This window comes from Trichoplusia ni, chromosome 2 (assembly GCF_003590095.1).
Source record: "Trichoplusia ni isolate ovarian cell line Hi5 chromosome 2, tn1, whole genome shotgun sequence".
Taxonomy (NCBI): domain Eukaryota; kingdom Metazoa; phylum Arthropoda; class Insecta; order Lepidoptera; family Noctuidae; genus Trichoplusia; species Trichoplusia ni.
In genome coordinates, this window is record NC_039479.1 from 544,243 (window position 1) to 560,486 (window position 16,244).

The 16,244-nt window shown below is 36.6% G+C and overlaps 1 protein-coding gene across 6 annotated transcripts in view; it reads left to right on the forward strand.

Annotated features, from left to right (window-relative positions):
* The first annotated feature begins 7,609 nt into the window (after positions 1-7,609).
* The window catches only part of LOC113502277 (glutamic acid-rich protein), a 29,149-nt gene continuing 20,514 nt past the window's right edge, over positions 7,610-16,244 (forward strand). The window contains exons 1-3 of one of the 6 annotated variants that reach the window (XM_026883821.1): positions 7,610-8,067; positions 9,727-10,038; positions 14,987-15,165. In XM_026883821.1, coding sequence (XP_026739622.1) covers positions 7,911-8,067; positions 9,727-10,038; positions 14,987-15,165 — 648 coding nt within the window. In that variant the 5' untranslated portion in view covers positions 7,610-7,910. The remainder of the gene's footprint in view (positions 8,068-9,726; positions 10,039-14,986; positions 15,166-16,244) is intronic. The other 5 variants (XM_026883782.1, XM_026883799.1, XM_026883814.1 and 2 more) reach the window with 5 other exon arrangements.

The window sequence follows — 16,244 nt, forward strand, 5'->3', positions numbered from 1 at the left end:
GTTGGAAATATCGTTCGGAATCAATGGAATACTTATTAGTATTCGTTTTATCTTACTCGAATACTTATTATAATAGTTATTCGTTAGCATATTTCCAGACGAAACTTCGACGAAATAAAAGTTTAAAAGCGTTACTTATAATTTAATGTTAAACCTAGTATATGAAGTACTCGTATACAGAGGCACTAGAACGGTAATATAGAAATGATTTAAGTTTTTTGTGATTTAAACCTGATCTGCCGGTAGCTCATTACCAGCGCTGTTGTATTGTATTATGCGTTGTAATGTAATTAACTAAACTGCCATAGGTCTATAGTAAACATTAATTACTCTATCATTCGCATGTATATATGGTTGTACATTGTACAATTTGAATACGATTGTTTATCGACACTCAACACTGAGTAGGTACCGTTTTTTGGATAGTGTAAAGTGATAAGTACCCAGTGTAGTCTTTGTTACACAATAACAGTGTGTTACACAGCCTGACGACCATAGCTGAATGAACTACGAATTGCCTAATTACGGTACTTTGGTTGTTAAATAGTAAAACCTTTAGATTATAAGTATTATTTAAAGGTATAGGAATGCAGAGTATACAAGACACCATAGTATGTAAAACATAAAGCCACCGAGTACTTTAACCCGATCAGGTATCTGCTGTCATACCTAGAAATGCTTATTATTTATTCATCGTTTATCATACGCTGTCGCGTACACAAAACGAACATAAATTCCTTCATCATGATTCTTTCTATTGAGGAGTTGGGCGCGGCACGAATGTCTTTGGCGGGAAACGCGGCTCGCATACTAATTCAAAAATGGCGGCGACGTGCGATGACCAATAGACGTTGTTCAATTATGGAAAACGAATGTCGATTGTCAATCGACTGCCCACTGTGGCTACAATGGGTTTCTTTACAAATTTGGTGTCGTTATGTTCCATGCGATGCAATTTCGATTCAGTCCACATGGTTGCATTACTTAAATAGGCGCGCTCATAGAAATATTGTTTTCCTTTCATCGTAATGAGTAATGGAAATAATCGTGATTGTCTGCTTGATAGCTAAAATTAACCTGAATAAGGGGGGCCCTTCGTTAATAATATTCAGGAAGTGTACCGCTAGTAATACTTATAGCAATAAAATACTCCTTGGAAATGTGACTCATCGATAAATATCAAAAGAAGTTCTGAAGGTTTAACGTTATACGTTCTACTTACTAAAGATTTTGCATAGATTGATAAAGCATAAATGTTAGATACTTTAAGGATCCAATGATACTACCTCTCTCAAAAATTCTATGACGATCCTATTATGTAACATAATGTGACTACAAATCATAATCAACAAATTGCTTCTTCCGCTTTAGGTGGAGCGGAAAGGAGTGTCAGACTCCTACTGACTAAAACTCACACAGTAAATGTTCCTTCCTTTGCCCTTCCTGTACCATGACCATAGAGTTACCCTTTCGGGCAATCCGCTAGTCTGGTAGGTACTAGAAGTACCAGCAGAAAAATGTATTACGAACACGAATTGTTACGTCTTTCGTAGACTACTTAAGCAAAGAAGTACTAAAAGCGAAAACCATTATACCGCTTATCTGGAATGTTGCTGAAAACTTACAAATATATAAAACGAGCATTTTTGTTGGACGACTTGGGCATTTTGTCGTGTTTTTCCATTTAGCGTATGCGATGCGTCCTATTGACGTGTCTTTGCTAAAATGTATCACCTTGAAACTGAAGATGGTGTCATGAAATATGAGTTGTTCAGTCAATTTTTGTGAAGTTGGGCCTAAAGAAGGTGTATGAATATTGGATCGTTCCGGTTTGCTAGCTTTATTCTATTAGGAGTTTTAGATCATGTAGCTACATCATCAAGATAACATTTTATCCCAACATCCCTAGGGGATAGATGAAGCGAGGGGAAAGGTGTAAACTATAACATAATAAAGAGTATTCTATGAACTGGCTAATCTAACCGCCCCCATAACCACCCTACGCACACATGCAAACGTATCCCTACTATTCCTTATCAGAAAACAGAAGCAAGTAAACGGTTGTCGTAAACAATAAGACGCGACAACATTTGGACGACAAACAACCACAAATTTGGACTCAGGCATCAACCAAAAAGCAAAAGGATATTGAACATCAAATAAAATAACACTTTCTTAATTTCGCGAGCAAGTGTGCTGAATGAAAATGCTTCAGTGTTTTCGTAACTTCGGACACGGCAGCTAGGTGTTCACGTGGGGTAAGTTAATATAGAAACACACGGTCTCAAAGTTTGGACGTAACCGCTAGGACGCTCTCCAACCACCTGTTAAGTATAGTATGGGTGTTGCAAGCGTAGAGGGGAGCCGCAGCTCTATGCCTCTATGCTATAAAGGCGCCGTCTGGTTTCCACAACAATGAAAAAATCTTATTTTTAGATGTAGGCTCAATAAACTTTCATCACGCCAACAGAGGCCTACTATAGTTACTGATATATGGATAAAGACAAAAAAATAGCTTGATCTAATGGTTGAATTGGGTGGGTACCCAAATTTTTTAATCATAATGCACCTACTACATACCTACATAGGAATACCTACATACATGATTAAAAAATCTAGAAAAGGTTGCTGCGCAGTGAATAGAATTTTTTATCAGCAGCAAGCTTTCCAATAAAGTTCGTGTTAGGAAGAAAAGAGGAAATTGTAAGTAAAGTATACATTTTTTATTTTCGATTTATAAAAACGAACAATCAATCCGTGTCCGTCAACAAAGTGTGCCCGTATATCAATCTGCGACACCAATGCGCATGAGCATTCAAATCGCGTCGCTCCACCACAATGGCGGCGGCACGCGAAACTATGCGCACGCGACGAAGTTAGGGCATGATAATTTAACAGTGGCGAAATATTGTTTCGTAAAAATAGGATCGGCAGAGCTTTGTACTTTGTTACTTGGTATTGGTATTATTAAAACAGAACCTTATGTTTCGTATCACCTCTTAAAGAGTATTACAGTTGTGAAAAAGAGACGCCGATATACCCCGTGTAGATCACTGTCTCTGTCATCTCTGAGCTGTGGTTTCCCGTCTGTCTCTGATTTATATTCTAACTGATTCGTACATGTTTAAATCAAAGCCTCAGAAATTATTTTGAAAATGCTTTCAAGTTCTTTTGCAATGGCTGTCTTTGGTGCAAAAAATCCTTAGTACTATTCCATTGTTGGGTGATTCCTGAACGTCTGAAACTAACGTAACACAGGCAAAACTGCGAGCTGCGCATGTAGCTATGCACGTAGGTCACCAATTGTAATATGACAGGCTATTTCATGTGGTAGATAGAAATGAGTGTAATAAGAAGGTAACCGGTGAATGTCTATAGTAAAATAAAATCAACATGGTACGGGTATTAGTTGTTAGTTAAGTACTTAATTATCAGTCTGTGTAACCAGAGTTTCCATTGCTGGATGGAGGCCTCAAAATATAGCGAGTATTAAAGCCCATAAGTATTACTCTTGTCAACTTCGTCGTGGTGTTAAAACAAGCATCACAAATCGTATCTAAATGGAAAAGACTTGATGGAAGACCCGCCATAAAACCTCTATGTTTTCGATGTTCCGTTTAAACGAACGAACTTACAAATTTCATCGTTATGTCACGGGGTTTCACAAACATTCAAGTCGCATGCATGAAGACACCAATTCTTCAACGACAATTCGTGGATAGAAAATCGTTTTATTCCTACTCGGGGAACTCGCGAAAAGTCGCTCACAGTCCGCTTGGCTTGGTGACCTCAACCACTCGGCTATCCGTGCAGTCAAAGGTACTAAGCAAGCCTGCCTCCGTTGTTAAAGCGAGATACCTTGACTTCCATTTGCATTTCTAAAATTTAATTTTTATCGACCTTTGCGTAACTTCAATTTATACCCCCTAATCTTCACTCAAAGACTGATCAGTTTACTATCAAAACAAACAGCCGATCACAATAATTGTAATCCTTGACCCGTCTGCACCAGAGTCCCCCACGTGAAGATGAAAGCCGACGTAGGAGTATGATGGATGCCGGTGATGTAACTACCATGACTCACTAAACGTAATTAAGCCCTCTAAATTATACTAATGAGTGTGTAGTCATTCATGTGTTGCTTTAGATTCGAATGCGGTTACATGATAGGCGATTTAGGAAACATTTTGGACAATTCAAAATTTCTAAGAATTTGTTAAATCGCGTTCTAGCGTTTTGAGTACTTAGGTACCTTGTTAATCATTAACCTACAGTCAGTCTATTTCAAAGGTTAATAAAGCGCCTTTAATGTTGTCGTAAAGTTATGTTATTGTTATTAAAGGTATTTGGGAAGTTGTAATACTAATCACAAGCAGTAAAAAAGCACACTCTGTATTGGCATAGACGCGTTAAGTGTTATGATGAAAAATAGCACTCGAGCAGTGCCTGAATAGGTTATCAGACCACTGTTTTTGCCTATAGCTACAAACTAAGTATGGACAGTACGTCATTGAATAAGTAGATAAGGACCAAACAAAAGGCCTCTTCGTATTGGGTATCTACTTGAACATTCAAATATACGATAAATCCTCACCGTTGCTGTGTGTCGTTTACGAAAAGATCTATTAAAACCTTCCAGCCAAGTGATGCAGGGCCTACATATTTTTTTAATTCGACAGTTAAACCATTATTCCGATAAGTATTCATGTCACACGCATCCCCTCCCATAGAACAATGGGTAGGTAGCCGTACCATTTCGACGCAGGAAACGACGTACGCGCAAGTTTTTAAAATGGCCGCCGCTACCCGCTGCACGGCCAGGTAAGGCGTTATAAGTTCGTCTGGATGCCAAGGAGACAGCATACCATAAATAAAAAGGATATCCTGGCTGGTTTCCGTTTGATAGTTTATATTTCTTAACGCGTATCCTGCGCGTGATTCACATAAGTTTTGTTGTTCTTCCTTCCGTGTGAAAGGTGAGAAAACGGTGATGATTACACACTGTTTTGTTTTTTTTTATAGTTTTGCAGGTAAAAAATACCAACCCTTTATTTTACTAAATAGTAGGATGTAGTATACTTCATTTCATGTAGTTCACTTAATTATAAAAAAATAATAAATATAGCCTACGAATACTCAAAATTATAGCAAAAAACTAAGTCTTGCAGTTGAAGAAGTCACTGCTAAGCAGTCGCAGGTTCGAGTTCCGTGTGAGGTTCGTCGTTTTCATTGCATTATATGTATTTAATTGCCTATATTTATACAGCTTTCTGATATCCCTCATATAACTTTTTCTAATGATTCACTTATTAAGAAAAAGATTTCGAGATCAATTCAGACTGTATACTTAACCGCCAGTGTTATACTGAAAATAATAATAAAGATAATTCCTTATATCGATTTCTAAATGTCAGAGAAATTGAGAAGGAAAGGTTTATCCAGAAAATCTAGATAATTATATTAGGTTACGTACCTATACATAACAAATTGAAATTGCAAACACAACACCAAATAAATCATGTAGCAAGTTAGAATAATGCGTCCATAAATGTCACAATCTCCTTTGATGTTTTTGTTCAAAGAGGTTCTGGTTTTTATTAATAGATTCATCACTTTATATTAGAACAATTTATTTTGGTAAAAAGGAATTGTTCTTGTCTATTTCTCGTCAGCTGCAGATTGTAAACAGGTTTTTTTTTGCATACAGACCTAATATAGGTACTTTGGATTCGAGGATTTCTCTTATGTTTAGTTTGTGTGAATTTATGTGGTATGCGAATGCTTGTCCTGAGTCTGGGTGTCTTTGTGCTTGTAACTTGAATGTTGACGAAACCCCCGTATTTCAAAGATTAAGTTTTTCATTGCGGGAGAAATTTAGAAATAAATTATTTGATTGATTGTTTGTTAACAACGTTAGACAATATATATTTATTTTAAGTATTATGTAATAGAAAATTTCCTTTCCTGCTTGAGGATCGGATTCTACGCCGCAACTTGCGGTAGGGCATGTGCCATGTACAGCAATGAAGGGTGAGTTTATTTAATGTAGATTTAGGTAGTTATATCCATGGACAATTTACCTCATAAGTCTAGTTTTCGAATCAAGCCGCAGTACCTTAATGAATTCACCAATAGTTAGTCCAAAAATCCTTGTTCAAAATTTTGAACTATTTTACTCTCAGAATCCAAAGTGCTCTTTATTAGATTAATATTTTTTTGTATAAAACTTCCGGCCAAACAACAAATGTTTGCTGAATCTACCGAAGCGCAGGTTTAAGATAAACGGTGTTTGTTTTGGGCACAGATTTCCTTTGCTTATCTATATCTGCTGAGCCGTGACTATCTCATTAAACATGTTAGTAGCAGGTTTTATGAAATAGTATGACTTAGAATCGAGACAGATTCATTAGATAAGTATTTAGGCTAGTTCTGAGTGACCATGTCCCCGAGTTATTTACTTGTAGTTCGTACTTACTTAAACAATCATTTCAGAAAATAAGTTATTTTTGTCGACGTTATCAGATATGATACGGTAGGTATTGAAGGAATTTCGTATATAATGTTTTTTTTTAATCCAGTATCTAGTATGATTATTACAGAATAATGACTAGCCTTTTAGGGGAAAGGCTAAGTCTTCATTGTGTGACTTCGGTGCAGTTTAAGGTAAATACGAGTAAATGGTTGTAAGATTGACTTGAAAACTAGTGTTCAGGCGTGTTTGTATTTATTTGACATCTACTTGCATGCTAAAACCATTGACACAGAAGTCGAAGTCACAAATAACTAAAAAGATTTCGTGGTGGCCTTGCGGGTTTCTGCTGGAATTTAGTTGCATAGCGCTTCAGTCTAATCATGTCATTGTATAAATAAATAATAGAAATATTCATGAATTTATGTTCTACGCGCTGACACACCTTAAAGTGCCGCCTAGTTAAGGCACAGCCTACTAATAACTTATCACTTTTGTGTGGACCTATGTTTACCGACTGCATAGTAAGAATGGCTATTATAAATTAACGCATAGTAATGAGCAAGCGATAAATACAAGAATCAATTGAAGTGTGCATCCAAGTGTGTGTAGCATAGAAAGGAATAATAAGACTTCCTCTAACGTTGGAAACCCATTCATATTATTGTATGAATGTGTACTGAACAGAGTGCACGTAAATAATTCATGTTTTCCGCAATACAGTAAAATTTACATTACACTAAGTCACACTCTGACCCGATTTGACACCGGTGGCTGCGTAGGCGTCGCGTCTGTTCAAATAAATATTTAAAAATCAGGCTCACACGTGGCGTGGCGGACACCAGAAATATTCCAGCCCTTTGCATACAAACTTTTTCCTCAGGCATACTCGTCTAAACGACAAGTACCTACACAAAGTGTCTAATTAGTATTCATCTGGGCGCGTGTAGTCCTCATCGCGGTGGGGACGGGTTATTAGCCGGCGCCGCCTCCGCGCCCAGGCATATTGTTCCGAGTTCTGCCCACCGAGCGCCGCGCTCGCCCGGCAAACGTTAATTCACTCTGTCAATATTTGAACTGCAATATCGTACACTTGACTTGGACGCCAGAGGAAGTCGAGCCGGTGGCTGGGAAGGCAAGAAGTCGGCATAGCTGTTTGATGTTGGTATACGGCTGTGTCACTTCGAGCCAGCTCAATCCACCGGCTTTCTGCGATTGAAGTTTGAAGATTTGCGGACGCTCCCGTAACGAAGAAAATTCGGATCGCTCCCGTAACGTTTTCGCCGGGAGAGGGCGCGCCTGACAGCTGTCATTGCGCGCTTTCTTCACGGGCGAGACGTGGGACGAAAATCTTTATTTTTATCACACACGACGATGTTCCCGTAGAGTGCGACCGGCTGTGTACGTGCGTGACGAAACGATACGAAAACACGACGACAGAATGGCGAACGAGGAGGTGTTGGGTCCGCGGAAGACGATGTTCGTACTTGTGATAGTTGTTGGGTGTTTCGCTGTGTTGTGGCCTAGGATCCTGTCGCCGCTGATCCTGGGCGCCGGCCGGGAGCAGCTGAAGCCGAACCAGTTCGACCGGGACGCAGGTAATGTCGGTATTTTTAACACAAGCTCAATGTCAATATCGCTGGACGCTGTGACGAAAGCGAGCGTTTTAGCTCACTTTATGATGATTATAATCTAATTATACGCCTGCTACGGCTAAGGAATTGTCACTGTATTACGGTTGGTCACAGCTGATGTCATATTTAAGTTGAATTAGCGGTTAATTAAACGAAAATGCGAGTTAATTCGGTCTGCTCTACAAGATGTATTTTTGCGGCTCGCAAGAACAAGATTGCTCTGCAAATAAGTACCGCTCCAGCTGTTGACTCTGTGTTTGTAATATTTACGAAGATCTGATGTATCAAGGAAATACTCCTATGTACACACACAAAAGTATATCATGTAGTACATATCCCAAAAATGTTAAAAAGCTGGTGATTCAATAACTAGATTTTTTTTAGACTATACAAAGCACATATTTCTAAATTAACAAAATTGTGTTTGTTTAAAAAAACTCCCTAACTACAACTATTGTATTTACAGTGATTATGTTTTAGTTATTAAGGAACAATCCTATCAAATAAATTTATTAAATTAAAGGGTTGTAAGTAACAAAATTTTAAACAAACAGAAGTTAGCATGCAGGAATAAACATAAAAATTCAAAGATACCTTGTGATACATAACTTAAATATTTAGATAAAAACTTCACCAAAAATATTTATTCAAGAATGGAATCATTTGTTATTAATAAAAGATTTAAGAATTAATTTTCAGTTACCGTTCCATCTTTAAATTTTATTTGATGCAAATTTTAATTGAATGACAATAGAATTATGTTTAGTATCAGAATGTTAATAAAGCAGATTTTATCATAGAGAAATAAATTACTCAGCCAATAAGTATAAATCATTAAAACAATAGAATTGATAACAAAACAAACAATGCATTACAATGCTATAAGTTCTCTATTCTATCTTGTTTTTATTTTAATGTTTTATAACATAAATATTGACAAAAATTTAATGATTTTCAATTCCTGCTAAAAAAAAGTAATAATTTTTGCTTTAGGGCTGATATCAAATATTGCATTTTGCATTGTCAGGATGAATACAAATCTAAATTTATTTAAGAAATCAAATAAAACACTTGATTGACGATTTTGTGGATTTAAATTTGTCATGTAAGGATAATATCATTACTAATTTTTTGAGCATACTTTAATCAATTAAATATGTACACTGGTAATTTCAAAACCAGTTTAAATAAGAGTTTCTCTAAAATGTGTCCGTGTTTAAAAGAAAATCTGGTCAGTGTATAACATAGTTATTTTCCTATAATTTCCAATTGTTGTATCGAAATCTTATTCAATTTCTCAACAATTTTTATGATAACTATCAGCTATTAGTTTAAGTACTATAACTTAAGGTTATTTGCTGTCTTGAATCTATAATAAAAAAGTTTTAATTATTCGGTAATGAGATCAAGATTGTTTTACCGATGTAGACCACCTGGCACTTTTTTAGTATCTAAAGAAAATTAATTAATAGATAATAAAGTAGGTAATTTTTTCTTAAGTTGTAAGATTAGTAAAAATTAAGTGTAAGTTAGAATGACAAGTGTTTGTTAAAAAAATGTTTCCTGAGCTAAAAATGTTCAGTAATATTGCTATCAGTATGTTTCTACCGATGAATCCTACAGGATGTTGCGAGGTGCTGTTCGAAACCGACATGGTAGTACTGGAGTTAATCAACGAGGTCTGCAGCTCAGCGGTGCAGGCTGACGGGAAACTCAACCCTTACGCGGCGGCCGAATGTCGGAAAGCTGTCAACGAGACCTGTGGAGTGGACTTAGCAGCCTTCCTCAAACGTAACGAGAACGTTGGGAAGACGTCTAAAATGTTAGTCGAGACGATGAAGAACAGCAACAGCTCCTGCCTCAAGGAGCACTTCGGTGTGCCTGTCTGGAGTCTCGGCGTCCACTCCTCGCAGAACTCTTGGACTTTACAAGACAGTTAGTTCTGGATGTTTCTGGAATGTTCTTGTCCTCCAGTACGGTGTGCATTCGGTTTGAAATTTTGAGGTTGTGTTTTGTGGCGCCAAAATGCGTTCGATAATCCGTAGATTGTTCTTGTTTCAAGTAAGTATGATTAATAGAGCTTAAGACGACAGTGCGTATTTCTTATCATACTTGTAGGAGAGCACGAATCGTTATAATTACCAAATTACGACTTTTATCTAGTTAAACGTAAGTAACCGAATGCACTCTGAACTGATGGAACTGCTTTCAGGAAACTAACACGCATGGTGTTACAGATTTTGTGAGATATTGTGTAAATTAATTGAATTTGTGACTCTTGACTAAATTAATTTTATTGGACCTTATTTAATTGATCTGGTTTTTTAATGTGTATTTCCAGGTGCCTTTATTATTGACACCCTTTGATCTAACTACGAACAGAATGCTATTGCAACCAGTTATCTGTGTTCACGTTTAGTTTAAAAAACGGATAAACTTAGAACATTTTTAAGAATAAAAAGCGAACCGACTACCTTATAATACTATCAAGTATATAACGTTTAAAATTATATTAACAAGGTATAAGTCATCAAACGCAACACATAACAATCGTTAATCATTAAAACCGTACAAAAAACTAGTATTTGATAACGAACGATAAATATTCAAACATCGGAATCTATCGGGGTTACAGTGGCATGTGCATAACGTTCAAGCAAATTACGTTGTTCTACTAAAATTAGCCTGTTTATCTGATAGGCAGTTGTTTTGTATCCTCACGGGTTAGGCAATGCGTGAATATTCCAGATATATGGTACGTACTTATATTCATCCTAGAGTAAAGATGGGGACTAAAACGAACGGACTTCGTAGATCGACTTACTATGGACCAATAATTCGGAGATCGGTTTGGGATTTCAGGGCCTTGTCTGGCCTACAGGAGCTAGTTGTGCTTGATATCGTATTGGCTATGGATGCTTGCATCAGATAAACTGACGGCCTAGTCTGGATTTTTTTTTCTAATAAGTTTTCAAATTTGTAGCCTGTGGACTCTAATTGGAGTCTTTCGTCGAATAGCACGTCGTAGTAGTGTTATTCTCTAAAAACCTTTTCAATAATAATACCAGTGCTACGTAAAGGCTCTTCCCACATAGGGATGGTTTTGCTCTACTTATAGTTTTCAAGCTAAATATCCAACACTATTTACCACAAAGCACTATTACCTAGAACTGTGAACTTACACATTCACGTATTTCACTGAAATTATCGCCATTATTTACAATTGCTAATATTGTACGACACAACACGGAATACTAAAACACATGTAGGTTTTATGGTTGTTTAAAAAAGTGTTATTTCTTCCCACGCTGTAAGCACGCCGAGCCGTTACTCTGACTCATCCTTTAGGCCTAAATATAATGACAATGTAAACCTGGTTTTTATTGAATTAATCCTTTTTAAGTGACTGCTTCACAAGGGGGGGAATTTTTTTCATGTAAAGAAACCTAGATATTAAAAAAAAAACAGTTTTTAAAAGAGTTGTTGTTACCGATGTCTTATGGTTACACATGTCCTGAATGCCCGACATGTTTGTAAAAAAATATTTTCGCGAACTGCATAAATTCTGAAAAGATTACAGCTAACTACGCTAAGAAAAATGAATTCCCTTGTATGTGCGTTTTATTTTTTGACAAAAACTGACTGTTCTGAAAGCAAAAATGAGGCAAGTGAAAATTATATTTTTTCCTACAAAAACTTGACTTTTTAAATAAACAACCGAAACTGGACAGTACGTGTAGATTTACCGACTTTCGCATGAAGATTTCAACAATCACTTGTTCCGTAAATGTAAATATACGACGTTAGCTTTCACAATGTGTGAGGAGCGGCATTACAAGTAATACTCGTTTAGTGGCCTCTAAGATGCAAGAACAAAAGTTTTGACGCCACATTGTCACATAACTAAGGTCATATGACTAACGGTGGGGCAAACGAATCATTTTATACATGGCTTCTTAATGAGGAATTATTTTGAACTGTCTTGAAGTGGACGGTACTTTGGAAAGGAGGGAAAATCTTCTGAAGGCGTGAACTAAATAGCTATTTAACTTGAATGAATACCATTCATTTCGATTTGCTATAACTAACTGAGGCCTGTGGTGATGTTTGAACGCCTTCCAAAGAAAAGAAACTGTCTATAACAAAAGTATATTTTTGCAAATCGTAGTAGCACCAAGGATTAGCGTGATCAACAAACCAATCTATCATTGGATTAAACCAATCTATCATAATCTCACATTGGATTCGCTCTGTATAATTTAGTATCAATACAATCATCGTTAAGATTTTATTAATGCTAATAAATCAATCTTTGATATTAATTTTGAGGCATCGCAATGAATTATCAAGGTAATTTTATTATTAAAAAATGACCTGCACGCAGTCTGCGTGCATGTGTATTCGTGCAATATGATATTTTAAAATCATCCTAGTTAACAGTAATAAAACCAGGGAAGTTTAACAAGTTTGGCTAATTAAAATATAATTTTGCAATGATAGAAAAGTGTACAGGATTTTGATAGAAATGTCTCCCTTACACAATCGCAATATGACTTTAAGAAGAGGCTGAAGGTCTTCAGAAAGCATACTGGTAATTCTGAACACCTACATCTAATTCACCTCACAGTTTGGCAGTGTAATTATACCATTTAATGCTCTGACTCCTAATATGACAAGTCTTGGACTTGCGTGTGCGCATGTTCGGATTTTTAATCTTATTTCATGGCTACTAAAACTTGTTTATCAATTATGACTTCAGTCTAGATTCAGAGATCTGAGCCCTTGACTCAACCTACCTAGAATATGTCGTAGATAAGTAATATCTAGAATACTGTTTGCCTAAATCTGATTATAATTGTAGACCAGACGAGATATCCGCCTGGTCTACAAAGATGATCAAAATTGGAAATTGATTACATGAATGGAATTTGCATTAGAACTGTGTGACGTGGAAATGTTTCAAAAGTTTGTGAGGCGAAGGCGACCTGCCAGCTTCTAATAAGTCCGAAAAAACAGTTCTGAAGCGTTAGTATTGAATTTAAGGTTTGATCAACTGCTTTTGGTGTCGCCTGTTGAAGTCACGGGATAAACAGTGCTACGTAATGGTTTGACATAGATGGAGAAAACTAATTACTATTAGACCCACATACAGTAATGCGGTTTTTCTAGAGGCATCCACAAGACTATTCCATTGAAGCAGTCAAGGGCTTCGCTCAGGTTAACAGCAGACAAACCTTCACCAACAATGTTTGAAAATGGCTTATGGTTTCTCTGCTCATTAAATCAAATCTGCCCCTAGAAACACCGTTATACCAAACTTGACATTATCTCAGTTCGAAGTTCTCGGTATGTTGGTAATAAATACCATATGCGTATACATATGTCCAATGTTTGTTGAGCTTACATAACTTGTCCATCGCACTCGTTAGCGCCGTCTTACAGACCTTGGACTCCCATATGTTAGTTTTTTAAACAAATTAGGTAATGTGCCAATTGATGACCGGCTTATTGGTACATGTGTGCAGTTGACATGTGGTTTTATATTATGCCTAGTCACTAAGGTTTTCTTTAAGTTATAGACCTTTTTTTCAGTCATGGGTGAAAAAACTCAATTGGAAGAATACAAATAAATAATCAGACCGATCAACTTTGCATTTTTCATCCCTAGTTTCTTTCTTTCCTTGTTTTGACGATACACTTGTGTTATTCATGGATTGTTTAAATGATTATACGATACGCAAATCCATTCATCGACCCGTCTTGATACAGAAATACCTAAACGATACGGGTTCGATTCCCATCAAAAAAACATTGTAAATATGGAGTGATATTAAAATTATGTAAATAAAACTCAATTTTTAAATCGAGGATATATGTTTTCCCACGGTCGAATAACAGCCTTGAAACAAGCGTCTGAATTAAGTCGAATTAAAAGACCTGCGTTCAACATACTCGCACTAAACTCGCACTTTCCTCATTAAATTTAAAAATAGAACTGTCTAAAACGGCTGACCTAGCTGTCAATCAGTGACTCACGCGCACCCTTTGTGATGAATTAGGAAGTTGTTGGTTACCGCAACTAGGTTACAATTAACCTTGCGTCATGTTATGTGCGTTATATAGAAAAAGGACGCATGTTGCTAACCGATTGAATTAACTTGCATATTTTGGCAGCCGTACCTATTCCAAAAGAATACGTCCTGTCAACAGCGGGAACAGGAGATTTTGTCTTGGTTTGTTAAAAAAAGAACTTAAGAATTGAAACAGAGCAAATCCTTAGCATTTTTCTTAATTTTACATCAAGGATTCCTTTACTTACAAATTATTTTTTTATTCGTATAACATTAAATGAAATCAAAATCACAGTATTCTGAAGTTCTTATGATAGTCGACGTAGTAGTTTATTTAATTTAGGTCCTGTGCTTGACTACAATTGCGACTAACCCAGTGATACACTTGTTATACTATGAAGCAGTTTTGTTGAACAACTTTGCGTAATCAATTAAATTGGCCAATAGTAAGTAAGCAACAACCTTTAGTTGGCCAATCAGACGTGACTGCAATGGCATGTACTTGTTTTGCCGCAATAACTTTACCCGTCTTCCTAACGAATTTATAACACTGAAATTGGCATGATGCTAATCTGAATATAACAGCCGTATGCAAGAACTGAACTCAGCTAAGTGATGCTTACGATAAAGACGTCTGTTTGTGTCTCTACATAATTAAAATTATAAACCCGAAACCTAAAAATACAGCATGACACAATAAGGACGAATTTTTTCTGTGCGTCGTTCGTTAATAAAGCTGCAATTCTTTTGAGTGTGATTAATCTGAAGCCGAAATCTTTTGAAGCATACTCATCTGGTCCTTTTACCCCCAGCTATCAAACAAGAGCGTCCTGCGATCCGCGGCGCGGGACCACACCCTGCCCTCCGCGAGAGGGGCCGAGCGATCCCCCCTGGAGCACCCCCAGCCCCCACCAGGAGTCCCGTGGTGATGCCTCCTCACGCCAGGGTACGATCCTCACCGCTATCAGGGTACTATGAACTGGATATCAAGGTCAGTCAGCTGAGAGATGACGCTTTTGACGCTTTGCAAGGTAGGTCGGAAGTTTCTGGTGGTGTTGCCGTCCCAAAGTATTAATGCCTAGAAATACATTAAAAACAAATATTGCATAACTGAATACTTACAAGTATACTTAAAATCACTACAAGTTGTTCTTGCTCTAATAAATATTTAATTTAATTAACGATAAATATTTTTTTTTAAAACTAATTAATTAACAATTCACAATATTGACTTCAACTATTTAGAATATTTGACTTTGGAATGGCAAATTTACTGATCATTGGAAACCTCCGCTATATGTACTAATACTAGCCACCAGCTTCGCCTGTGGTCAGCAACGTCTAATACCTGGTGAGTAGATATAGATAAGCGCTGTAACAACGTGTAAGCTTTATTATAATAAAGCTTTATAGTAATCTAGTAAATAAATTTGGTAAGTGATGTTATACAGAAATGTGCCGTACGTGTCATAACATTAAGGATCATAATCGTAACATTAAAAATTATCTTAAGATGTCTGGATCAAAAGACCAGGCGTATTTTTGTCCTTTGACTTCTGGCATTACGATAGCTCACTATGCAAGAACTGCTGAGATACATTATCATTATATGATGTCTGCCGTCTAATTAGGCATGACAAATTCAAGATCAGCTGATCTATAACAACCTTGTATATCTTCATCCCAAACAATACGTGGGTAGATGACTCATAAATGAAGATATTTCGCTTCAAACTTTACGTAATAACTCATGTTGAACCATGAGCTATGAACTGGCTTTAACAGCTAGTTTCATAAAACGGTGGATTTAACCCAAAGTTAACTAAAATAGTTGATCTTGCTATTTATAAGTACGTAAGTCTGTTGGCACATGACAATGTAATCGTTAAAAATGTCTTTAAATAAGTGTTATGCAGATGATGTCATTCTAATATCGTTAAAAGTCTCAGTTTTAAGCAGTTAAGAATAAAAGGGGTGATCTTGTTTGTTATGGCTATGAGTGATAATAAATTGCATGAGAAACTTTTGATATAATATTTATACTTTAACTTATAGTTTTAGCCCTGCCTG